At 25.1% G+C, this 25,272-nt stretch overlaps 1 protein-coding gene across 2 annotated transcripts; it reads right to left on the reverse strand.

The window, feature by feature from the left end:
• Nucleotides 1–1,097: 1,097 nt before the first annotated feature.
• On the reverse strand, nt 1,098–24,817 carry LOC132924434 (proton-coupled amino acid transporter-like protein pathetic). 2 transcript variants are annotated; one of them, XM_060988746.1, is made up of 10 exons: nt 24,669–24,817; nt 24,476–24,581; nt 15,303–15,382; nt 9,519–9,596; nt 8,645–8,795; nt 7,040–7,522; nt 6,502–6,680; nt 5,502–5,668; nt 3,581–3,935; nt 1,098–1,551 (listed from the first exon to the last, which is right to left on the reverse strand). In XM_060988746.1, the coding sequence occupies exons 3-9, from the start codon at nt 15,323–15,325 to the stop codon at nt 3,646–3,648; spliced, it is 1,371 nt and encodes a 456-aa protein (XP_060844729.1). In that variant the 5' UTR covers nt 15,326–15,382; nt 24,476–24,581; nt 24,669–24,817; the 3' UTR covers nt 1,098–1,551; nt 3,581–3,645. The 2 variants fall into 2 exon arrangements, with proteins under 2 accessions (XP_060844729.1, XP_060844730.1); XM_060988747.1 differs by having other exon boundaries at nt 24,660–24,816.
• Nucleotides 24,818–25,272: the final 455 nt, after the last annotated feature.

A 25,272-nucleotide genomic window follows, 5' to 3' on the forward strand; every position in this document is an offset into this window, starting at 1 on the left:
CTAAGCAGTTATATACTTTTTATGTGCCACTCCAACGTTAAAAATATGGTCAAAATTCCGCCATAAATAGATTAATGTAACTTGTAAATTATTTAAATGTTGATATGTTTTCCTGTGTTTCACTAAATGATTTTAATTATTATTTAAATAATCTTTTGACTGTATAAATATTATGTATTATATTATTTATAATTATTATGTTAATATCACATTAAGTAAATTTTTCATTGTTATTTATATTTTTTATTTTTTTATTTTTAATGTTTTACTTTTAGTGAATACTGAATTATTTCAATCATAATCGTCACAACATCGCATTTATATACTTAAATCTGTAAACTTATCAATTATATTACTATCTGTACTGTCGAATTATATTTAAGATTAATCTGTAATGTAATAACAAAATATTATATAAATCCTAGACGTATGTCTATAATAATTGTAACTGGGTTCGCCCGTTTAAATAAATAAATAAATATAACTGAATAGGTTAGACTCTATCAAATCTATTTTTTAAATACAATCAGATCTAGAGGCCTAAAGCAGCACAAAGGAACGTACCCACGGTTAATGGACTACAAACAAATTTAGAAATGGTCATTTTTTTTTATTTATACATAGATATGATTTTAAAAACTAAATAAATAGTAAATACCTATATAATAGTCTTACTGTCAGTGTTGTAAAACTTTATTTATATATTTTATAGTAATTTAATATATAATTTATAATTAATTTTCTGGAAATATAAATAGTGTGTCTCCTTAAAAACATTTCTGGATCCACCGCTAAATACAATGAATCATCGTATTATAGTCATCGAATATTATCCGATTTGAATAATTATATATTTGTACCTATATAATCTGAGAGCAAATCCTGAAATACGGACTTTACAATACTGCAAACATTTGGAAACTGATTTTTAATTTTTGCAAACTGCATTTGTAAAACAAATAAATAAATATTTAATTATATCCGATATTTGTTTTTTAGGGGGAAGGAGGTGAAAAAATATTGTAAAACTATCGTAAGCTATGCGTTGAGTTGCCTATAAATCATAAAACAGATGCAATGATAAAACAGATTTGACATTATTGTTAAATTATACATATATTAATTATAATTATACATATAATATAAATAATAAAATACAATTGTAACTCCTTAATAATTATCCATACATAATATATAAGAAAAAAAATAGAAAATGTTTATATAATTATAATAATATCAAATATTATGTGAATCCTGTCTGGATCGAATAAATTTTTTTTATCTTAAACAATAATATTATATATAATAATAAAAATGATAAGTTTGACATATTTTTAAAAAGAGATTTAAAATTAAAATGATACGTTTTTGCGCCTAAGAACAATATTATTATGCATGCCTATGACCTATATAATATTATGTCTCGGTGCTTTTCCGCCTAGTAGTCAACGGGCGCCAGTACGAGGTAAATGCGACGATTATTGATCGTTGCAGGTCCCCTCGTCCGTGTCGGTCCCCGTCGTCCAACCATCCCGACCACGACTAAACGTTCTGAATACATATTAACGCAATAATAAATATTTTTATACATAGGCGTAGTCAATATTTTCGTTTGCAAGTGCCACAATTACCAATATTAACAACTTTTTATGTGATTGCAATATAATTATTTGTGGAAAAAACTCCTTTATTCAAATAATTGTTTTTATAGTTAAATAATGAATATTAATTGTTATTAAAATTAACATACTTTTTAATCAAACTATCGTTTACTTAATAAATTAGTTTAAACGCTTTTTATGATATTAAAAAAACAATTTTAACTAAAGTACATATAAAAAAATACACGATTAATACAATTTATTTATTGTTGCAACATTCTATGCGTCTTTCTATTATTATTATATTTAATATTCAGTCAATTATAATTGTATGCATATAAACTATCGAGATGGGGAATATACCCATTAAAAGTAAACGCACGAATAGTTGCCTTACAGAATCAAAAAGGTCGATAATTTTTGGGCGGTTGTATACTCTCCCGATGGTAAACTCTCCCGGGTTTACTCCAGTACTACCTGATGGAAATATGTAAACTCTCCCGGGTCAACTCCTGTACTACCTGACGATTGTAAACTCTCCCGGGTCTTCAGTAATATTAATTTAATTTAATAAAAATCAAAAAATAAATCTAATATAAATTTAACTTTCATTTAAAAATAGTCAATCATATAATAATAATATAAGTTAATGCCTTTAGCTGCTATGAGCTATAATATTATAGTCAAAATACATAAAAAAATAAAATTTCATAAAATAAATCTAAGATACAAAATGTTTAAATTTAAGTTTTGTTTGATAATAGAAACACACAGATTTTAAAACACTTATGGTATCTATTTCTAATCTAATATTTTTTGAGATATAGTTTTTTTCATTATTTTGTGTATTACAATTTTTACTTGTTTTGTTTAATTTATTGCAATTTTGAATTTTAATGTACATTTTAGTTTGAAAATGTTGACCCGGGAGAGCTTACATATTTACTTCAGGTAAACATAATGTTGACCCGGGAGAGTACTGTTTTTAAAAATCGTGAAAGTTTACCACCGCCCTAATTTTTATACCAATAATTGTCTCCCGATGTATCCTAAATTGTATCGTTAAGTAGGTACTAGTAGTTAGTACTAAGTATTAGTTGCCTGCCGATTGGCAGGTAAATGAAAAATTGATTCCTAAATAATTCAAAAAATGTATACAATATAAATATTATAATTTTAATTATATTACCAAAATACCAAATGTTTTTTTATTGTCTAATTATGTTATACTTAATAGTTGTGGTGTATTATCGTATTTGACATATTTTGTATAAATATATAACATTTTTACGAAGGTTGACATTTTTTAAACGTTCAACATAATTTTAAAAAATTGTGTTTAACAATTATATTATTCTCAATTTTTCAGTAATTGTAATATGAAGTTCTTCCTAGACTATAAAACTTCGGTGTTTACTATAATAGAATAGAAAAATATCTATGTGTTTATATATGGAACTATTGGAACTAATGATTACCATTATAATTATTTATTATGTAATATCATATTATTTTTATTATACCAATTTAATATAATAATTATGTAAATGTAACCTTAATTTTGTATAAACAAAAATTCATAACATAACACAGTATATATATATTATATATGCACAAATATTTATCTATTACAGTATATTTTAGTGAAGTTTATGAACTACTATTTTATTTGGGAGGTAATGACTATATAATTATGAATTTATGAACTATACCTATTCATCGAAAGCAACTAGTGTATACTAACCTTTTTATTTACGATAAGAATGAGAGACAATATATCGTACCTATATTTTAAAATACAACGTAAACATTGACAATAACATAACACAAAAAATAGATCATTTTCTTTATATTTTTTTGGGAGGGAATGGGGTGGAAGGCATTTTATCTAGCCAAGGAGCGCCTGGCACTACGCCTATGATTATTAATATATATATATATATATATATTATATATACATAATTATCGTAAAGATATACTTGGCACGACCGGAAGTCTTAAATTCTGTGTGGCTGGGCGGTAGATGGTATAGCCGGATTACCGGTCATTCTGCGATTGGCTCGGTCAATGTGGAATTGATAGCACACTTAACGACCTGGGCTGGGTCATATGCAGTGATAATATCTGCGACGCTGTTGGCCGTGCCGAATACCAGCGCCAAGAAGCCAACAGCGATCAGTACTGTGTTCCGGACTGACATCCAGATGGTCACATCATCCCAGTATGTGGCGAACTCTATGATCACGGGCACGACGATGCCAAGAAGTGAAAAACAGAAGGCACCGATAAGTCCGATAAACGGTCCAATTGTCGGTACAGCCACAGCGATCACAACTGTGAAAACAAAAAACCAGATACACAAACATTATATAACTATTATTATAATATCTGATGTATAATAAATATATTATGTTCATCGATGCATTCGTTGCAGTCAGGCCAGTGGCGTACTCAGATCTAATTTGGTTTTAGAGGGGATGGAGGGTTAAATTTATAAATTAGGCGGTCTTGACAAAATAAAATAGCATTTCAGAAAGAAAAAATTGAAAAACTGAAACGTGCAAATAATTTCTGTGTTGGTAGAGGGGTATGTATTTATTAGTACACCACTTTTGCAGTATAAAATATATATATATTATAGGAGTTAGTGCTATATGACTCGTATAGTGGTATGCATTCGTAGACCGTCTAGAAAAATCAAAACTTATTTTAGAGAACATCCGCATGAGTTAACTCCATCTAGCAAACGTAGGTACAACATAGTGTATTAGAAAATGTACGTTCAGCAGAACCAATTTTGTGTTGTTGAAATTAATATTAAAGTGATTTGACCTATAATAGAAGGTAAGAATTTTACGTATCTAGGTTCTAGGGCATTATGTATAGGTTTTTATTGATATTTAGATTTTTAAGCGAGTGATGTGATCATTTGAAAATTTTAATATCTTACATTGTAATATAACTCACTTTAAATTAAAATATCTATAAAAACATTAAAAACTTATCACACGACATATTTAATAATCTTACTTTTGAATTTAATAATAGATAATTTCACATTAATAATAATACTAACAACACAACATTGGTTCTACAGGACACAAATCTGCTATATTGTACGTTTTCTTAATCAAACTTTTAATTTCAAACATAACAATGTTCCGCTACCTTCTCATTCCAAATTTTTTTTTCCCCATTTATTAATAATAAATATAACCATAAATCTCTAATTTTTTCTACAAATATAAAACTAAATAACTGATTTTATTTTAACTGATTTATTTGAATTAAACCAAAACTATATTGGATAGTCTGAGAATATTAAAAGCTAATTAACTAAGATAAACTAATTTTAATAATATTTGCAAGACTTAGGGGAGAGTAAAATTATAAGTTTAATGCGAAAGTTTCATATTTTAATAAGTATAAAAATATGTCATATTATATTATTTTATGTTAAAAAATAAATGTGCATTTGGCTAGGGTTAATAGAAATGGAAAATACTGAAACAATTAACTCCAAATTGTACACACATATTTCTTCAGATTCGGACAATATATATACTATATAGCAGCATTTTTCAACGATAAATTCCTAAACATGAAATTCTTTTCGGCTCATGAAAATTGAATATTTTTCTATTTGTGCATATTTAGTTACCATAGGTTAGGTTAAAGAAATACAGAAATACAATTTTTTTTTTAATTAGTATGTGTTACTATGTGATTTTTAGAATGGTGAGATATTTTTTTCTAAATATAAATATTTTGAGATAATAAATAATGACACAAAATAGGGAAATTAAATTTTTATAAATAATTCAAAAGTTTCCTTTCAAAAATAACACAAAAAGTTTACCTGCAGCAGCCTGCAATTAAAAATTACACTACACTACTCACCAGACAAGGTTACTAGAACCGTTCTTAAAACGTAATTGTGGAAGATTGTAGCTTTTTCAAAGTTTTCTTGGATTTTAGTCCACACGATTTCCAAGCAAACGAAAAACTGTAGACCGTACGTGCAGAACACGGCTAAGCTGATGCATATTTTAGCCACCTGAGCAGCACTGTAAACACATACACAAACAATCAAGGTTACTACACGCTCGTCGCAAAACATACATGATAATAATTTATAGTTCAGTAAAAACTGAATTTATTGTTATACAAATATGTATATTTATTTTATATTGTATATATTTAAAAAACACGTTTAACTGTTAACGCAATAGGTAGATAAACTATAAAGTATAATACTAAACAGTCTGCAACTCGGAACCTTCGATCACGAATGATAAGTTACCACGATCGTAATATACAAAGTAAAAATGTTTTTTGTTCATCAAAGTAAATTATCAAATGCGAGTATTTAAAAAAAATCAAATTTTGTACGTTATTGTTTTTTATGTACCTACATCGTAAATAATGACAGAAACGAATAAATACATACACATTAAATAGGGCACTTTAAGTGTAGCGACTGATAGTTGGATTAAGTTTCTAATTACTATATGTATGCTGACAATAATGAATAAATCTAATTTGGCATTAGACAGCCTACTAGTTTATCTCAAAAATCATAAAAATAAAATACAAAAAAATATGGATACATATTTAAACAAATAATAATTGTACAAACGACGAATACGTATTTTAGGCGATAATATCCGTAACATGCGAGTATTACATACGACGCGTACGTAAATGTGGCTTGGCCTGATTATAGACAGACCGCAAAAAAATGGATATCGTTTTAGGAAATGAAAATATTTTTTTTGTACTCAATGGGATTGTTTAAGATAATGAACCATGCTTAACGGGGTATCGCAAAAGTCGCGATACGTGGAAAATAATTATAAGATATGAGGTTATATATAGCCATAGAACTAATTGTACTCACACGTCTTCGATGGGAAGGTTTAGCGTTATACTCGATTTCGTTGCTTCACCGTACTTCAAGTAACCGAAAAAACCGAGTAGAATGTACACAATGGTCACGCCACCCATGCCGACGTTCAGCACGCCGAAAACTCCCAAAAAGTTTCTAGGCGTTTTCATATTGTTCTCCAATGGCATCACCTACACAAATAATACGCGTATAAATGATTTTAAATTAAATATAAAACAAAAAATACTCAGCATTTATAAATATAATAAATGTACCTATATGATGATCTATGATCAGTCTAAAACCTTGATTATTTTTAAAAAAACGCATTAAAAAACAATCAAAAAGCACTTTAAATTGTATAAAAAAAAATTATGCATAAAAACAACTGTTTCTCTAATTTAAATAATATTATATCTCGAAACTTGGTAGTTAGTAGGTCGTAGGTACAATATAGTTCTACATATATAGTATATACTAATCGTTTTTGTAGAAACCTATTTCTTTTCTCCGTGCAATTTTAAGTACTTTTCGATAACGTATAATTTACCACTCCAATGGCTTCCATGGCAAACACGGTGAGGCAGAAAAACGTTGGGAACGTTTCAAATGATCCCATAGCCGGCCTTTCTGAAATATTGGGTACGTCACACAGTGTATAGTAAAACGTGATGCCCAAACCGGTAGCCATCAACAGGTTGGCTACCATAGACACGGGCGCCAAATACTTGAGATTCGGTACGTAGCTGAGCAGTATGAGTGGTATGAGCAGCATCGCAATAAAGGACCGGAGGTTCAGTTCGTAACCCATGTGGTATGTGAACAGCTGATCAAAGTTTGAAGCGATTATCACAGTGTACACACTGCACGTTCCAAAGTATGTGATGAACAGCAACCAGAGCACATATTGCCGGGTTACCGATGAGAAATTTCGAGACCATTTGGGTCCGTTAGCGAACGCCACTTCAGCCACGTCCGCGTAGCTCATGGACGACACTCTTGTCCGCCTGTAGAGCGTGTGAGCGCATTTCACCTATAAAACAACGAGCTTCGTGTGTTACAAAAAAATGAAAAATTTAAGAACATTCAATTTTAGATCCGTCATAAAGAAAAAGAAAATATTTTAATAATTAATATAGGTATGTAATATGTATACTACATATAGTACATATATACTTTGTGAGAGCGTAAATGTGTGGGTGTGTTATAATATAAAATTATATGTATAATTGTATTAATATGCACAATAATAACTATTTTATTTCCAAGCGTTTTCTAAACAAACAATAATATTTCATAAAATGTATTTAAAACAAAAAAACAATTTCATGGGGGTCTGATCCCTACATCCAACCTGATTACCAACTACCAAAAACGTGCTTATTTAGTTTATTTAATTTATCGACTCAATTCGACTAATTTTTTTTTTAAATGTCTCCAACTACACTTTTTCATAATTATTAAATAATAACATTTCAATACACTTTAATTATATTGACAGGTATTATTTACATAATTTAACAAATATTTAATGATGTTAATAATACTACTAAATAATAAAAATAAATTATAACTTACTGTATGATGATAAAAATTACATATAATATTACTTTTTAACAAATTGCGTATGTGCGTGATGAGAATGATAAATTAAATATGAAAATTGTTGTGTGTTTTTATATTATGTATAGTAAAATTTAATATTTATTATGAAAAGCTATAATAATACGTATTTGGATGATTATAAAAGTTGATTTTAAATAATATCTCTTATTAAAACCTATATAATACTCGGTTAAATGATACTGTATAATGTATAATATAGCAGATTACGTACTATTTATTTGACGCGTGCCTCATTTTATCTACTATAGTAAAAGCTATAATATTTGCAGTTGATAAACGCGTAACTCGAAATTGCCTAATTATAAAAAATGTATTTCCTACTAGTTTGATTTGTCAGTTAAAAAAGTAACTCAAATGAAACACTTAAAAATCATATATGTATATTGACATTTTTTTTTATTATTATTTAGAGAAACCTTTTGTAAACAGTATGACGTGTATAAAACGATATTTTACGCATTTCGATTTTAAATAATCTCGATAATGCGTACATGCATATATAAAATATTTAAAACATTCAACTACTAACCAATGAGTAGGAGCAATATGTGCACACGAAAGACACAAACACTGTTGCAAATACACCGGTTATGAGTCCCGAACACTGGAAAGCTAAAGGCATAGCAAGGATGCCGGTTCCCAGAGACGCTTTGAGTAAATGAGTCAGGGTCTCACCGTTCCTGCAAATATTTAAATAATTAGTAAAAAGTAATAAACTAATAAAAAATAATGTTTAGTTATTCATATGCAGATACAGGTGCCAGCTAGGTAGGTACTTAATATATCCACAATTTTTTAAATAATTATATTACATAGGTACCCTTTTGTCTGTATTGAATTACACGATTAGTGTTATATTTATTAAAATATTGACGTACTATTATAATATGTATAAAGCCTATAGATTGTGAAATTATCGATTACGGAAATTTAATATAGTAATATTTTCAAAAACAAAAACAAGAAAAATTTAATTTGTGTAGAATTTTTATCATTTCGTTTTTTGCACTAAATTATAAAATTCAAAGATTTAATAGAGGCTGTTAATTAGGTAATATTAATATTCTTTAATTTTGAACTTATTTTTTCTATTGTTTCTGAAATTATATTTTTGTGGTAAATGTATACCTATTATATACTGTCAACACAGTCACATTAGAATGAGTTTTTTTTTAAATATTGAAATATGTGACATTTTAAATTAAGTAGTATGTATAATTTATAGGTATATACAAATTTAATCATTCTAATCGTTGTTGTGAATCTGACTAAAAATGTATTTTTAATGTTAAATTTTTGGACTAAACTGCAAAAAAGCATCATGATAATATTTTTTTTGGACCTCTACTGCCTGAAAGCGGCCCTATTATAAATAGATAGTAGATAGTAGATATTACACTTACGTGGTTGGGTGTTCCAAATTTCTCTCAAGAAACGGATCAAAGTAGTCGACCTTTTCTTGATTTCTTAAAGTTTTTTGTCTAAAATTAATAAATATAGCAAGTGAAAATAAGCGTATAATATTATAATTATATGTTATGATGGTAGAGAAGCCAAAAAAAGTGTTTGATAATTTACGTTATATATTTGTCGATTAATAGTGTGAATAGGATACCATACCGGCTATATACCTTATTGACTACCCACTAAAAGAGCAATCAAACAATAAATGTATCAAAACTGACGACTGTTTATTTTTCTAATGAAAAACAAGATGAAAACTACAGCGGTATTTAAATTAAATATCAGCATAAGAAATAAATGTTTGAATTAAAGCAATAAAAAAAATTTTAATTTTACCGTAAAAATATCAAATATTTACCTTAAGACATTAATTATATTATATTGTCTTCAAATTTTATTGTAAACAATTTTATTTTATTTTTAAATGCATAGAGTACTAAACATATACCTAATTGAATAACGTCATCATCGTGACATATAAGTTAATATAATACATTATACTAAAATTGGGATATTGGGCAGTAACTAGTTAAAAATTAATTGGTTTAAAACCTTTAACTTAAATAGCTAGATAGATATTTTTTTGATTAACTTATGAACTTGCAGGAGCGGCACTACACGGGGGGCCAGGGAGGACAAGTGCCCCACCATCATTTGATTTTGCCCCTCCATTGCCCCCTATAATTTAATGTTAAAAATATGTAAGTAAATAAAGAAATTGTGTATCATTATTAATACATAAAATAGTATTAATTACTTTAAAGAGTTTTTAGACTTAAGTTATATTATTTTAAGTTTGACTGTTATATTCAAATTAAATTAAATATGCTTTTTTTACACATTTAAAAACAAATATACTTAATAGAGTTAATACTAACGTTAATACTTTCTAAAATTGCATTAAAAAATAAAAAGTTATGTATATTCACATACAAATAAAAGAAAACGAACGAAACTTGAAGTTTTACTGTAGTACATTTGTGATAATAATAAACTAGGTGTATTTTTTGATTATTTATTTTGAAATATTAAATATTATACCCAAAACATTTTTAGCAATATTTTCCTGAAAATATGGTATAAACAAATTAATGGATGATCGAGTAATCATACATAAATGCCCTACCAGGAATAACATTTCGCCCGGTATACCGCCTCCCTAATAAAAAATATCTGACACCGCCACTGGAACTTGATTAGTTTAATTTACTGTTGAAATAACTAAGCTTTTATTATTTCATTTAAAAGTAAAGTCTATCAAATTAGTAAGATTAAAAATGTTCTTCAAATGTTTGATTTTTATGGTTTTATATATACATCACTATTACTATATACTATATACTATTACTATACACTGTTTTCAAATAAACATAATCCAATAACATAAAAATAATAAAAATACTATAATTTCTGTTAAATTTCTTGATAAAATAATATTATGTATGAATAAAGGAATAATTGCATTAAATATGTACCTAACAATTTGTTTTTATATATTTGGAATTTCTTTGAACATTTTAATTAAATGTGCAATTTTCAATTGTATTTAGTCATTTTTCAAGAGTAATTGGAAAAAAATATTTGTTTTTTCTAAAAGCTTAAACATTTCATACAAGGTTTAACGTTCCTTGTGTTAGTCATATTAATTTATAAGATTCATACTGAAACCAACCATTTTAAAGTATAAATACATATAGTTCTTAAAAATAATATCGTTTTTAGTTATTTTACTGTAATTCAAAAATATTATTTGTGAGGGATTTAAAATGTTTGCGTAAATATATATTGTTATATTTTATGTACACAATAACAGTTTTGAAATATTTTATAGATTAATTGTATGCTATTGCCTATTTATACCATATCAAGGACCTATTTACACCGTTTTATGGTAGGTAAGTCTATATTAACTCAAAAATTAACAACAATAATATTAATATACAATATAAATACCTATACATTCTATTATAATAGTTAAATATTAACAATAGAATCAACGCAATGTATTCGGCAAAAATGAATACAAGCTACTGCAATAGTTATACATAGTATAATAAATTGTTTTAATAGCAATATCAAAAACAAAAAAATTACTAAGAGCTAGGTATAGACTGATAGTCTTCGCTTATAATCGTTTATCACTGACTTAAAATTTAACCCGTATATTACACTGATTACAGTGACTTACTCGACGAAATACACTCAACACTGTACAAAGGGGTGGTCACCTCCCTTTTTTATTATTATTTTTGACCCAATGTGATGATGTTTAAATACCATTACCAAATCCACTAAAAATTCTATTAGGACAACATATTATTTTATTAATTAGCATTTATCAACAATATTAATGACTTGTTAAGTTAACGAAACAGGAAAACGGGAAACACGACGATCCAACTTGTTTAATATATATATATATGTGTGTGTGTGTGTGTGTGTGTGAAAAATATAAATGTATAATATATAATATTATGTAATACCTATAGGCTATAATTAATTTAAATTAATTAAATGAAACATAACGAAATAAAATCGATCGTTCTTCATAACACATTATATAATATAAAAATTAATATTAATCTTTCATATACGTTTATTTATAACTCATTTTGAAAATTTTCACAAAATGTTACTTAAAAGCAAATAATGTACCTAAAATCCCCATAAAAAATATTAAAATATAAAAAAAAATCAAAATAAAATTTTGCGTATTTTCTAAGTTATTTAAATCAAATTTATAGTTGACATATAGGCCGATATAACTTCGTTTTATAGATTAATAGAAAAAAAAATCAAATGCCTTTAAAATCCATACTCCATAGTTATAAATGTTATAACCAAATTAAAAAATGTTTATTATTAACTTGTTTATACATAATATGTATGTTATTAATTTAGAGCGCGGCTTTGTATGCATTTGTATATTTATTCTGGTTGATCGTATGATATGCTAAGTGAGCACAAAATTTGTTTCATGACATAAAAATTAAAAAAATTAAACTTTTTTAGCGCATATTTTTGCATATTTTGACATTTTTCTATTTTAAGGGATTATTTTAAAATTTTAGTAGCATATTTCATCTTTTAGTGCATATTTCGATATTTTTTGTTTTTTTAAACATTTTTTAAATATATAGTATTATAATATAATAATATAAAATGATTGTCATACAATGCAATTTACATTTAGGTAAGTAAATTTATTTCAGGATACATTTTTTGTATAAATTTATTCCTATTTTTTTCTTATAAATTAAAACTACCTACAAAAAAAAGAAAAAAATTAAGAAAAATAAACAAGTATTTATAGTTGGGTTCGATAATTTTTTAATTGTAAAAAAAAATTTCTTAATTTTTATAATTCTTATAATTATTAATTCTTAATAATTATTATTGTATTAATTAAATGTTTAAAAAATAAATTTTTTTTGCTAATCCTTTTTATGAATATTTTTTATTTTTGGCGTATATTTTAACATTTTATTGCATATAGTTATGCATATTTAGGGTTTTTTTAGCGCATATAAATCAGAGATCTAGCTTATTATTTATAATATTTTAGGAGAACATGTTGAAATCAAGTAAATCTCAGCAATGCCTGGTCAAAATATGAACTGCCCCACGATATTTGACTATTTGAGCAATACTTCATTATAGTAGTTCGATTTTCGACTAAGCAAACCTATTTATGATAAAGAACAAAATTTTGGCAAAACTGTAGCAGCTGTAAACATTTGAATATTTTCCAGTGTTATGAAAATCTTATACATAATTGTAAATTTGTATTATTTTAATGTAAATAAATAAATTAAATTTCGTCTCGATATTTTGTTAAATAATATTATAATACTATACATTACTAACAGTAATACTAACATTACTATATTTAGTATTTACTATACCGAAAAATTAAAATATTTTTACTATAGGTATATATAATAGGTTATTTTAAATCACATCAAGAAATAAAATAAATAATTAACAAAGTAATATTATTATAATATTATGTACCTAAACTAACCTTTTTTTATATTAATATATTAATCATACAATAAAATTACTAAAATTTTTTTTACAATATTGAATATAATATATATAATATTTTTTATGGCACACTCGAAAAAAAAGATAATTTTTGGCACGTAGTGTTTCAAAAGGTTTACCACTCAGCTGTACTATAGTATAATACAATAAATTAAATTTATTATACCTAATATTTAAAATAATATGGTGCCTACTAAGAAATATGTAATTACTAATTACTATGGCTTTACCTAAATTATGTGGGTACATAACTAGGTTAAGTACAAAATTAATGATTTTTTACCTAAATATCTTAGATATTTGGCGTTTTGACGATCATTTTTGAGGTTTGTTTGATTTCGACTTTAGCGTGTAGTATCTATAGGTATTATTTTTATATAATATATTGGAGGTGAGCAAGTTAACTAAAATAATTAAGTTAAAATAAAATGGCTAATAAATTTAATTACATTTTAACTATTTAAATTTAAAATTATAGAGCTTGACTGTAGGTTTAAAAAATGTAATCTATTTTTTAATAAATTAATGTGTGTTCACATAAATAATGATCATGTTCTTTTTAGTTTCTTAAATTATAACAAACTACATTATTGATTTTTTATTATAATTACACCGCAGTGTATATACGAGTATTTACTACATAGGTACCTATATCAATTTACCTACAAATATTTTTATTAAATTAGATGCATTTCAAATAATAATATACCTAACAATTATACAATATACGTGTAATATAAATTAAATTTCTATGAGATTCGAATTATTTTAAAAATTATACCATTTACCTAAAGATAATTATATTAATATAAACAATAGTTGAATAAATGCAATGTTTGAAATTAAATCGTTGAAACAAATAATTTTATGAAATTGGCAATTCCACGTAAAACCTATGGTTAACCTAGTATAGAGTCCGGTAATATAGGGACTATAATATATTAATTATAATATATAACATACTTATATTATATTATATTCCCCATCATTATCTACATCACAAATATTTTTTGAATTAGTGCTTAAACTAACTACACAATAATTGTATAAAAATTGTATTATTAACATTTGGTAAAAATGTCAAGTATCTATGGTTATTTGTTTTTGAATTACGACCAAATAAAATAATCAAATTTGTAGAAAACTAAATATTTTTACTACTTCAAAACATGGCACACAAATAAACACACATCATTGTAAAATATACATTCATCGCTCCACTAAGAATCTAAAACAAAATAATATTAATATGACTATGACAATATTTAGAGCAACTAGATAATATACATAAACAGATAAGACTTCTGTTGACTTGCGTGCAAGTGACGACAGCAATGACAATAAAAAATTTGTACTAAATACTGTAATTATTTCTATTATAAAAGTGCGAACGTGCTTTGTGAATCTCACATTTACACTTTAAGTAACGTTATATTAAATAGTCATGAAGTAACTATATTTTAATTTTTGAAATTAATAAAATGAAAAACTAAATTAAAAAAAAATATTCTATTGACAATAAAAATCATAATGCCACACATAAATAACCGATAAAAGAGATCTGGGGAGGTAAATCATATAGTTACACAATTTATACACTTATATAGGCTATATTTTGCAAATTAATATCCACCATTTTGGCTTCTGTATAAAAAAAAAATATTGATTAAACTCACCTATTTTCCGGTACTTCTTTCATCTTAGACTTTTTACCAAACAAGATCGACTGGAGTTTCGGTGCTGCTTCTTGCGAACCCTGAAATACGAACAATGATCATGACATTTATTAATATTTTTATCAAGTTGATCTTATTAATGAAAATATTTTGTATATAGCATTTGCGCCGCATCAGCTGTGAAACAGATATTATTATTACAACGATATGCTGTGCTTATGATTGCATGTACATCAGTATACACAGCGTGACAGACGGTATTTGGAGACGCCGGAATCTAACTGAAAAAATGACTATGAGTGAGAGAGAGGGAATGAGAAGGAAAAAAGTGGATAGTTGACAAGTCGTTCAGCCGACAGGAAAAAAATACGTCTTTAAAAATAAACGCTTTAGGCGTAGTAAGAAGGAACTATACACACTTATATGCGCCAGACAGACGGACACTAAAATATGCTTAATATATATAAATATATTATATACATTTATTAAATATAGGTAGACGGCGGTGATACATTATTTTATATATTCATCGTGTTAGCAAATGATTCTATAGTCACGGCGCGGATGCGAGATAAACAAACCGACAAAAAACACTTCTTCCTTAAATTAAATATCAACCCATGTATAATATATTTGTAGTATATACTATATATGTGTATAGCTAATATGTACCATATTGTGTAATTATTTAATATTTGTGCAATTAGCACGGCTGCCTAGTCGAGTGGCGACTGAAAGATTTTTTGGCATTAACACCGATGAGAAACGTTATAGTACCTATTATGGATACTGTATGTCCGTCGGATGTCAACAGAGTGCAGGTCAAAAATTATTAATTATTGTATCTAAAGTGGTGCGGAAGTAAAATCATTTTTTTTCCGCGACGTTACTAAACTTATTTGCTGCCCACGATAGCCCCAAATTAATTACGATTGCGCAGATCCTATATATACGTTGATCATTTTAAATCGTGAATGTTTTCAGGTATGACTGTATGAGAAATATTTATAGTCACACATGCTTAATCTACAATATTGGACATTTAAAAAAAAATTATGCATATGTACAGGCGGCAGGCCTATGTATATTAATATATTTTTAATTAACACGTACAATAATGTGGTCATAGGCAAGGATGGGCATTAACAAGTTGAAAAGTTTAGTTACTTTTAAGTTTTAACTAAGGCTTGTACATAACGAGTTTTTTTTTTTAGAAGTAACTTCTAACTTAACAAGTTTAATATTTTTCCATGTTATGCAATAGCTTATGAGTTAATTTATTTTATGATCACATCAAATAAATTTTTTACCTAAACCTCATGGATCCAAAAAATATATCTTTTTATACAAACATAATTACGAAAATATCAATTATAATTTATAAATAATAATGTTATATTATATTTTATTTTAAATGGAAGGCACCTACTAAATTGTATTATTGAAATGTTTCGCAATATTTTTGAATTATTATAAAAGTAATGAAAATAACATAAATAAATATTATTTATACAATATATGTGAAACGAGTAAATAAGATAATATATTTTGTATTTAATTATATTGTATAGGTTATAAATTTATAAGTAATAAATAATAGTATAAATATATATTCACAGAAAATAATATATAAAGTACCTATATTGTATTATGGATATTAAAAATATTATATAATGTTATAGCAATAGATCCTATACAGAGATAACCATTATTGAGAAAAGAATAATATAACTAATTTACCCAGTTTCCCATACACATAATATCTGTATACTACATAATAATTTACAGTATAGTTATTATTATTTTTTAATGATAAAAAAAATATTTGTATGTAAGCAATAGGTATTACTAATAAGGTATTGATACTTAATAATATTGGGTAAATAATCATGGTATACGTTTTTAGCTGATAATTGTAAGTATAAATGCAGAAAAGCTCGTAGCCAATAAATTGTCATATCATACTCATATTATTATACTATTAATATAAAAATATAATTAATATAATATATTAGTTATTGTTTACCAAAATAAAGTATATAGTTTAATTAAATATTTTATTCTTACTATTAATTGATTAATAACTAAAGTTATATAGTTACTTAATTAATTATATTTTAATAATAAATTTGATTAGTTTAATATAAAAATTTAAAAAGTTGTAAACTATAATTATGTAAAAAAATAAACATTGATATAATTTAAACATTCTGTTGGATTTCATCATTGATTAAAGTATTAAAGTACCTAGTACCATTATATGAAAAAAAAAGTAAATGGTTTTTGACTAGGTAAGTTAGATTAATTTATTCCTAATTAACTTGTAATTTTAACAAATTAAAAAAAAAGTAACTTTTAACTGTAAACATAAATTAAATTATTTTATGTTAACATAACTAAACGAATTTAAATATCTTTAACCTTACGCAGCCTTGGTCACAGGTGTATGTATGATGTACAGTTTAAAAAATAAACTGTTGCGTGGTGCAACACAATTACAGGCGGACCACTTTACACTCACAGTCTAAAAATAGATACACTAATCTAGTGGGCAAATAGTAATTTTACTATACAGGTATTGTTAAATACCTGTGTCACACATAGACATAATCAATCGTGTATTTGAATTATATTGGTATATCTGCAATACACCGACGTATCACACATATTTTCATTAGTAAATATAATAATATAATAAATTAATGCACTGCACGTCTGCACTGTATTGTTATACGTAGTAGAATGCAGAGGTGGATTCTAAAGATCCCTATTTTTCTTTTCTTTTTATTATAAGCATATATGGTAGATTTATTATAATATGATAAATACAGTACAAATAATAAAAATAATAAAAGTACAAATAATATACATAATATAATTTAAATATGTAAGTCGTAATAAATAAAACTATCAAAAAAAAATACTATAAGTAAGTACCTCAATCTACAGACTTTAAAAAAAAAAAATAATAATAATAATTGATTATTAATGCAAGATTTTTGTGTTGTAAACAACTATGGGCATACTTATTATAAAGTTATTATATTATTTATACCTTGTATACGTAAGTTGACAATACTGGAACAATTTTGATTAATATTGTTTGATACATAACTAAATATGCATGTAAACCAATAGCAATAGATTTTAGTACCTATAGATTCTATATAGTGTACAGATATTTTATAAAAAAAAAATATACAAATTTTTAGTTAGTTAAAAAAATAAGCTTACACTACGCATAGTAAACTTGTAGTTTTTCTTTTCAAAATAAACAGTTGATTTCGAAATATTCAACAGATAATGATCTACCTACGCATTGTATATAAATTAATCCATAATCACCTTTCATCATCGGTTATCGGTCAAACGTAAAATGGGATGGTACATATTAATACGCCTAAATCCTCATGTTAGGCTTATGAATTATGAAACCAAAAGTGGCAAGATCAAAATAACCACTTTATTTCTCTTTTGCTATCCAAAAATTCAGGTTAAAACAAAGAACCAGTTTCTCGACATTCGTATATAATATTTATTACGAGTTTTCTCCAGACGCATACTACGAGTATACTACCTATGTTTTTAATTTAGATAATATAATACAGTTTCCATAATTATTCATTCCTAAACATATGGCGTTAACTCGTGAAACGGACAGGACGTAAAAAAATCCTATGGTATGTTAATGATTAAATATATTGTAGTGTGAGAATAAACTAGTTTAAGCTGTAAGGTCAAATAAAGTTCGTCCACGTGCTACCTTCCTGCACCTAAACGGTTCTTAAGATTCGGCCTATAATGTCTAATGTCAACAGAGGAGTAGTAATGTAGTATAGGAGAGTAACAGGATAAAAGTATAAAATACAGACATCACGTATTTTTGTTTGTTTTCATTATATTAAACTTATGGTTGTATTTAATTCTTATTTCAATTAAAATAAACGTGGAATTCAACGTGTAACTCAAAAAACACTCATAGAGAGTACATAAAGAAAAATACCTAAACATTTATAGGTACTGATCCCATCGGGTAGATATTTGCATTTATGATTTATATCTATATTGGTAAGCGTAATACAGTAATACCTATAATATAATAATACCTATTATATTGCGTTTACTTATCACTGATAGTGATTAGCTACTTAGTACTTACACTATATTATGAAAAGAATTATAATTTACTATTATGTTCTTAGAAATGGTTGTGTAAAGTCTTCTTATTTTTAATGATTATTCTATTGACTAATATATGTTTCAACAATAACAACTAAAAATTAATTAAACTATTATATACATATACGATTATTGCTAATCGTAGACATTTTTATTAAAGCATTTAATAAGTTCGTCGTGATACTGTAAATTACATCAGTATCTTCTCTAGTACCTAATTATAATGTTGACTAGAACTTTAAAAAAAAAACTTACTTACATTTTTACAATAAAAACTTAATTGGTACTCAAAATTATAACAAATAAATTATTCTATGAAAACTAACTTTACATTTATATTTTTATACCTTGTGTTCAAAATCTTAACTTAAACATTGTAGTCGGATGCAAGAATCATTCAGAACAACTATAAACAGTAGTAGTTGTTCATAATATTATAATTGTCATTAAATATAAACAAATAACTATTTAAAAGACAATTTTTTTTACCAATAATATGTGATTTTAGTGTACAACCACTACAACCTATCCTATATAATTATTTATTAATAATCAGTTATGCCTAATAAAATATCTCTTATTATATTATCTATATTTTTTGACAAGCTATAAATTTCTGAATAAATTATTAAAATATTGAAATAATAAACTTATTAATGTTGATGCCTATATAAAATATTGTCAGTTTTACTGTGTAGTACATTTTACTTTAGGCACTTTTGACTCGAATATTTTTCAAAACTGATTATGAAACCAGTATTTTAAATGTTTCTCTATGGAGTTATATATGTCCTGCTGAATCCTATGTTATGGTATATGATTAAATTGATAGAGATTTATGAATTAATTAAAATTCGACGAAATAAATATACAAATAAATGAATACGCTCAACAAAAAATCGTCTTTAAATAAATATAATAATAATAGCATTTTCAATCGCTTACCAAATAAAAAATACAAATTATATTTTAAATCATAAACCAATTGTAAAATTACCTAAATTAAACTTTAATTATACCTAGACCTAAAGATATAAAGATTAATTAAGTTATTATATTTCAATTATATTTAATTATAAGTAATAAAAGTTTAATGATAAATGCTAATAATGATATAATATTTTTAATCTTAAATAACTTCTTATTATAAAAGGAGTATAACTTAATATATTTTATTTATTTTTTAAGAATTTAATCGCAAATCATAATCATCGCCAAAAAAAAAATGATCTGCATAACATTAAAACTGAGAATAAATTAGACAAGAAATAGATATTTATATTAATTGTCTGTTTTTTATTTTCTAGTGTGACTTAGTAAGGTCCGGCTTATTGTTTATCAATGTAGCTATGTAATAATCAATAATCACAATTTAAAAGTTATTATAATATAAAATAATTTACGAAAACAAGTCGGACGCTTACATAAAAACTGATTTTTCGTATAGACATATTATGATAATTAGACATAGGAATTCTAAAATTTGAATTTTTTTTGCGCAATCATATACAAAGGCTTACTCTAAAAAAAAATTTATTTCGTGTTACAAAAAAATCCAGTTATGAAATTTTATATTTTTATTTTGCAAATTATAACGTAATTATAGATGTTTTTACTTTTTAAGACATATTATCATTATTTTTGCTCTATGAAAAATATTATTTTTATTTTTGTACTTTTTTTACACGTTTTTGTCATCACAATCCCTCATAATATCATTAAAGGCACCCGTTCATCAATCAATATAATTTTATTTTTGAATCAATAAAAATAAAAGTCTATAAATAACCTATCTATCTTCGTTTATAAAAAAGTTTTTATATTTATATTTAATAGTATGAAGTATATTTAATTGTATATATTCTATTTATTTTATTAATTAAAACTTTAAAAACAAATATAAGTAATAAAATAAGTATATACAATATACATATACCTAAGTTCTTACATATTTAGTACTTTTTTAGGGCTACAGCCTATAAATCCTATGTCCTATATTAATGATGTTTTCATGATGTAAATATAATTTATAATATGCCAACAATATTAAGTACTTATGTCTTATACATTAGTTTTTGGCTACATGACACTTAAAATAATTTTAAAACAACTTATCACAGTGAAATCATATACTTAACGATATGGTTTTAACTTGTAGGTATAGTTTACTATCAATATAATTAACATAAAATAGAAATTTTTAGTCTTATTATTTTGGAATAATATAACCAGATTAGATTATGAGATTAGATGAAAAATATATTGATAATATTATAAATAATAAACTAATAATAACTAATTAGCATTATACTATAGATACAATTCAAAAACAAAAGGTATTATGATTATGTATATAACCAATATATTTCAAGGATTATGCAATTTTATGTCTTTAGTTCGTAATGTAAAAATAAATTTATTATTTAATGTTGACAATATTATCCTATTCTAAATATTTAACTTATAAAAATATATTTATTAAATACAAATAAATAATACAATTTTAACACCATAAATTGTTCTAACGAACATTAAAATGTCTTGACTTTTAGACTTTACAATATACGTATAATAGGAAAATAAATTTCCCAGTTAATTTTAAAATTTGTTTTGAATTTGTATGGTTACAACTTACAAAAACAATATTGATAAAAATTTCGATGTATACTTATTACCTGTAAAAATCTAGTCATTAACGATACGAAACTTGCAAGATTTGTTATCAATTAATAAGCGTGAATTACACCGACGTATAGACTAGACTGATTAATAACAGTGATTGTTTTAAATAATATATCGAATATAACAAATAAAAGTTTTTACATAACAATATGATCCACATATTTCTTTTTAAATTGAAACCGTAAATATTTGACATAATCAAAAAATTAATGATATTTTTAAATTCACATCTACCTTTATATGAAATTATAATACATTAATATATTAGACACATAATGAAATATTTAACATGTTAGCATTTAAATTCAAATTAAATTAAATATATTATATACAATTTAAAGAAAAATGCTCATAAAACACAATCGATAAACATTCGCCATCACCACTGGCATTCGACAATATTATTGTGAAAAATACTGATAAATAGTAATTATATCACATGGACGTAATCATACATTTTTCTTGAAATATCGATGCAAAGAACTTTATTATACATATTTAATATTAACGATAGATTATTATGTTAGGCTTCTTATGCTCTGTGTTTAATACGTCAATATCATTAATTTCCCAAAGTTTATATAAATTATATTTGTCACACAATACAAGTGATAAAACGATATGAATAAGTATATAATATTATAATATATCTACATTTTATAGCACTAATATATTAATATGTATACTAGGTAGTGTGGTAAGTACTGTAAAACTAGTTAAATTTTGATAAGGATATTTAAGGCAAATCGAATCAAAAACTTTTTATTATTTTTGATTTCTTATTGGAAATCAAGTAAAACTTAATAAAATTAAGTTTCCACTATTAATTTTCCGAAACATTTTCTATACGATTTTATGAAATTTATATACCACGAGATACCGCTTTACTGGTAAATAGATAAGACCAACATTTTTTTTAAAATTTTTTACCGTTTGCCAAATTCAAAAAACTTTGTATGGTTAAACAATTTAAATGTGATTAACTCTTAACAAACTTAAAACATATTTTACAATCGTAATGTAAGATATTAATAGAGTAATAATACATATTTAGTTTACATAGTTGTAATATTAATTTTTTTTGTAGCAATTACAATTTTTTTTTTTTATACCAATAGAGGAATTTCATTTTAATAGGTAGCATCTATTAATTAAATTACAATTTTATGTACATAGGAATTTTAAAATAAGATTTTAATAGAGACAATTATTGAATTGTTTTTAATAGAAATAACATCTGAATATATTAATTTATTCGTCCTGTAGCAAAAAAAGAACTATGTATTTTCCTAATTATTTAAGATAATGTATTTTTAAGTACCTATACAAGTAATTTGTGAAGGATGTGAAGGATACTTGAAATTTAAAAACTGGACATAGTTTATATAAAAGTACTGGCATGTATTGTTTTTTTTATGATTATTAAATTGTTATAAAAGTGTGGTTCCTTCAAATAAAGTGTTTTAATTTTTTTTTTGTTCTTTATTTATTTAAGCATATGAGCAATGAGCTCATTTTGTTTAGCTTAATTTTAATTAAAACCAAATAATAAAATTATTCATATCATTAATTATGTATTTACTGTTGTTCTCTCTACTACTCAATATTTAACACAATAATTCACTTTTATTATTTTTTACAAAATATTTATAATAAGATGATTTTATTCATCCCATATGAATAAGTTTATAGACAAAATAAATGGATGGCCTTATTTTTTCCAAATCCATACAAATATAGATTCACTTTTTAAAAATATTTATAAAAAGAATTCTAGCAAAGAACCTGTATTTGTTTTTTATAATACATTTTAAGAGATATTTGTCCTTCATTAATGACTTATTAATGAACTTATCTTAAAAAACGTATAGAAATATTACCAAAATCGTCTTAAATTGATCCTTATTAGATCTTTTACAGCATCCGATTACTATTTGAAATAATTAAATTTATTTTTTCATTTCCTATATAAATACTACTATTTTAAACGTGATAGTTAAATACAAATGTGTTCGTATAATAATTAATAATATATTAATATAGTATAATTTATAGCATCATTATTATGATTTAAAAATAAGAAAAATGTTAACATTTTGAAAAAACGAAAATCACAAAATCATAATATTTTAATATTTTTTTAACAATTGAAAAATAGATAATATATTACGCAATTCAACACAAAAATATTTATTAGACAGGATATGTATAGCGTATACATGGACAATTAATTAAATTAAATTAATAGCAATGGAAATATTTTACTAGATATTGATATGAATGTTGATAAAATATAAATAAAAAATAAATACCTGAGCGCAATTTGTTTGTTTCTTCGTTAGTTTGTTTCTTAGTCCCAAAAGAATGACTGTTTGTATTATTCAGTACAATTCTATGAGTTGAATACACAATTTCAATCTGAAATAGACATAACGTACGTTAGAAACAGTTTAGTTCTTATAAACTAAAAATTATAATGAAAAAATAATTACTAACAATACTTACTGACTAAAATTGTTTGATTAAGCTTACTATAAAATATATGGAGACTAGTAATAAAACGAAAATCAAAATCGATTTGAAAAAATCAAAAAATATTTCTGTGACTACACGACGGCACGCGTTCGAATGTGAAATGCATGACGAAATAAATCGGTACCCAGCTACTACCTAGGTATGTAAGTAAAATTCCAGTTTTCGTCTGGTTGGCGCATAGGTGCCCCCCCTCCTACATCATTATATACTCGTATTTATCCGTATTTCATTGACCGTCAAAGTTATATACTTACTATATAGTATATAGTGTTATATATTCGTTGATATTATATAATATACCGGAGATCTAAGAGTTAGGCGAGGCAAGGAGTGGTGTGCGTATCAAAAAGTCGCCGACATTTAATGCGATGAAAATATGAAATGATTTACAAGCAACACAATAATTTAACATAACATAACATACTCCAGTAATTCTACTCTGGTAATAATAATAGTACTCTGGTAATAATGGTAATATTAATCATTAACCGTGGTTGATCTCGTGGCTTTTTACATAGGTAACCACGTATAATATATCAATTATTAATAGTGCACGCTGTAAGATGAACACGCA

Source organism: Rhopalosiphum padi, chromosome 3 (assembly GCF_020882245.1).
Source record: "Rhopalosiphum padi isolate XX-2018 chromosome 3, ASM2088224v1, whole genome shotgun sequence".
Lineage (NCBI taxonomy): Eukaryota > Metazoa > Arthropoda > Insecta > Hemiptera > Aphididae > Rhopalosiphum > Rhopalosiphum padi.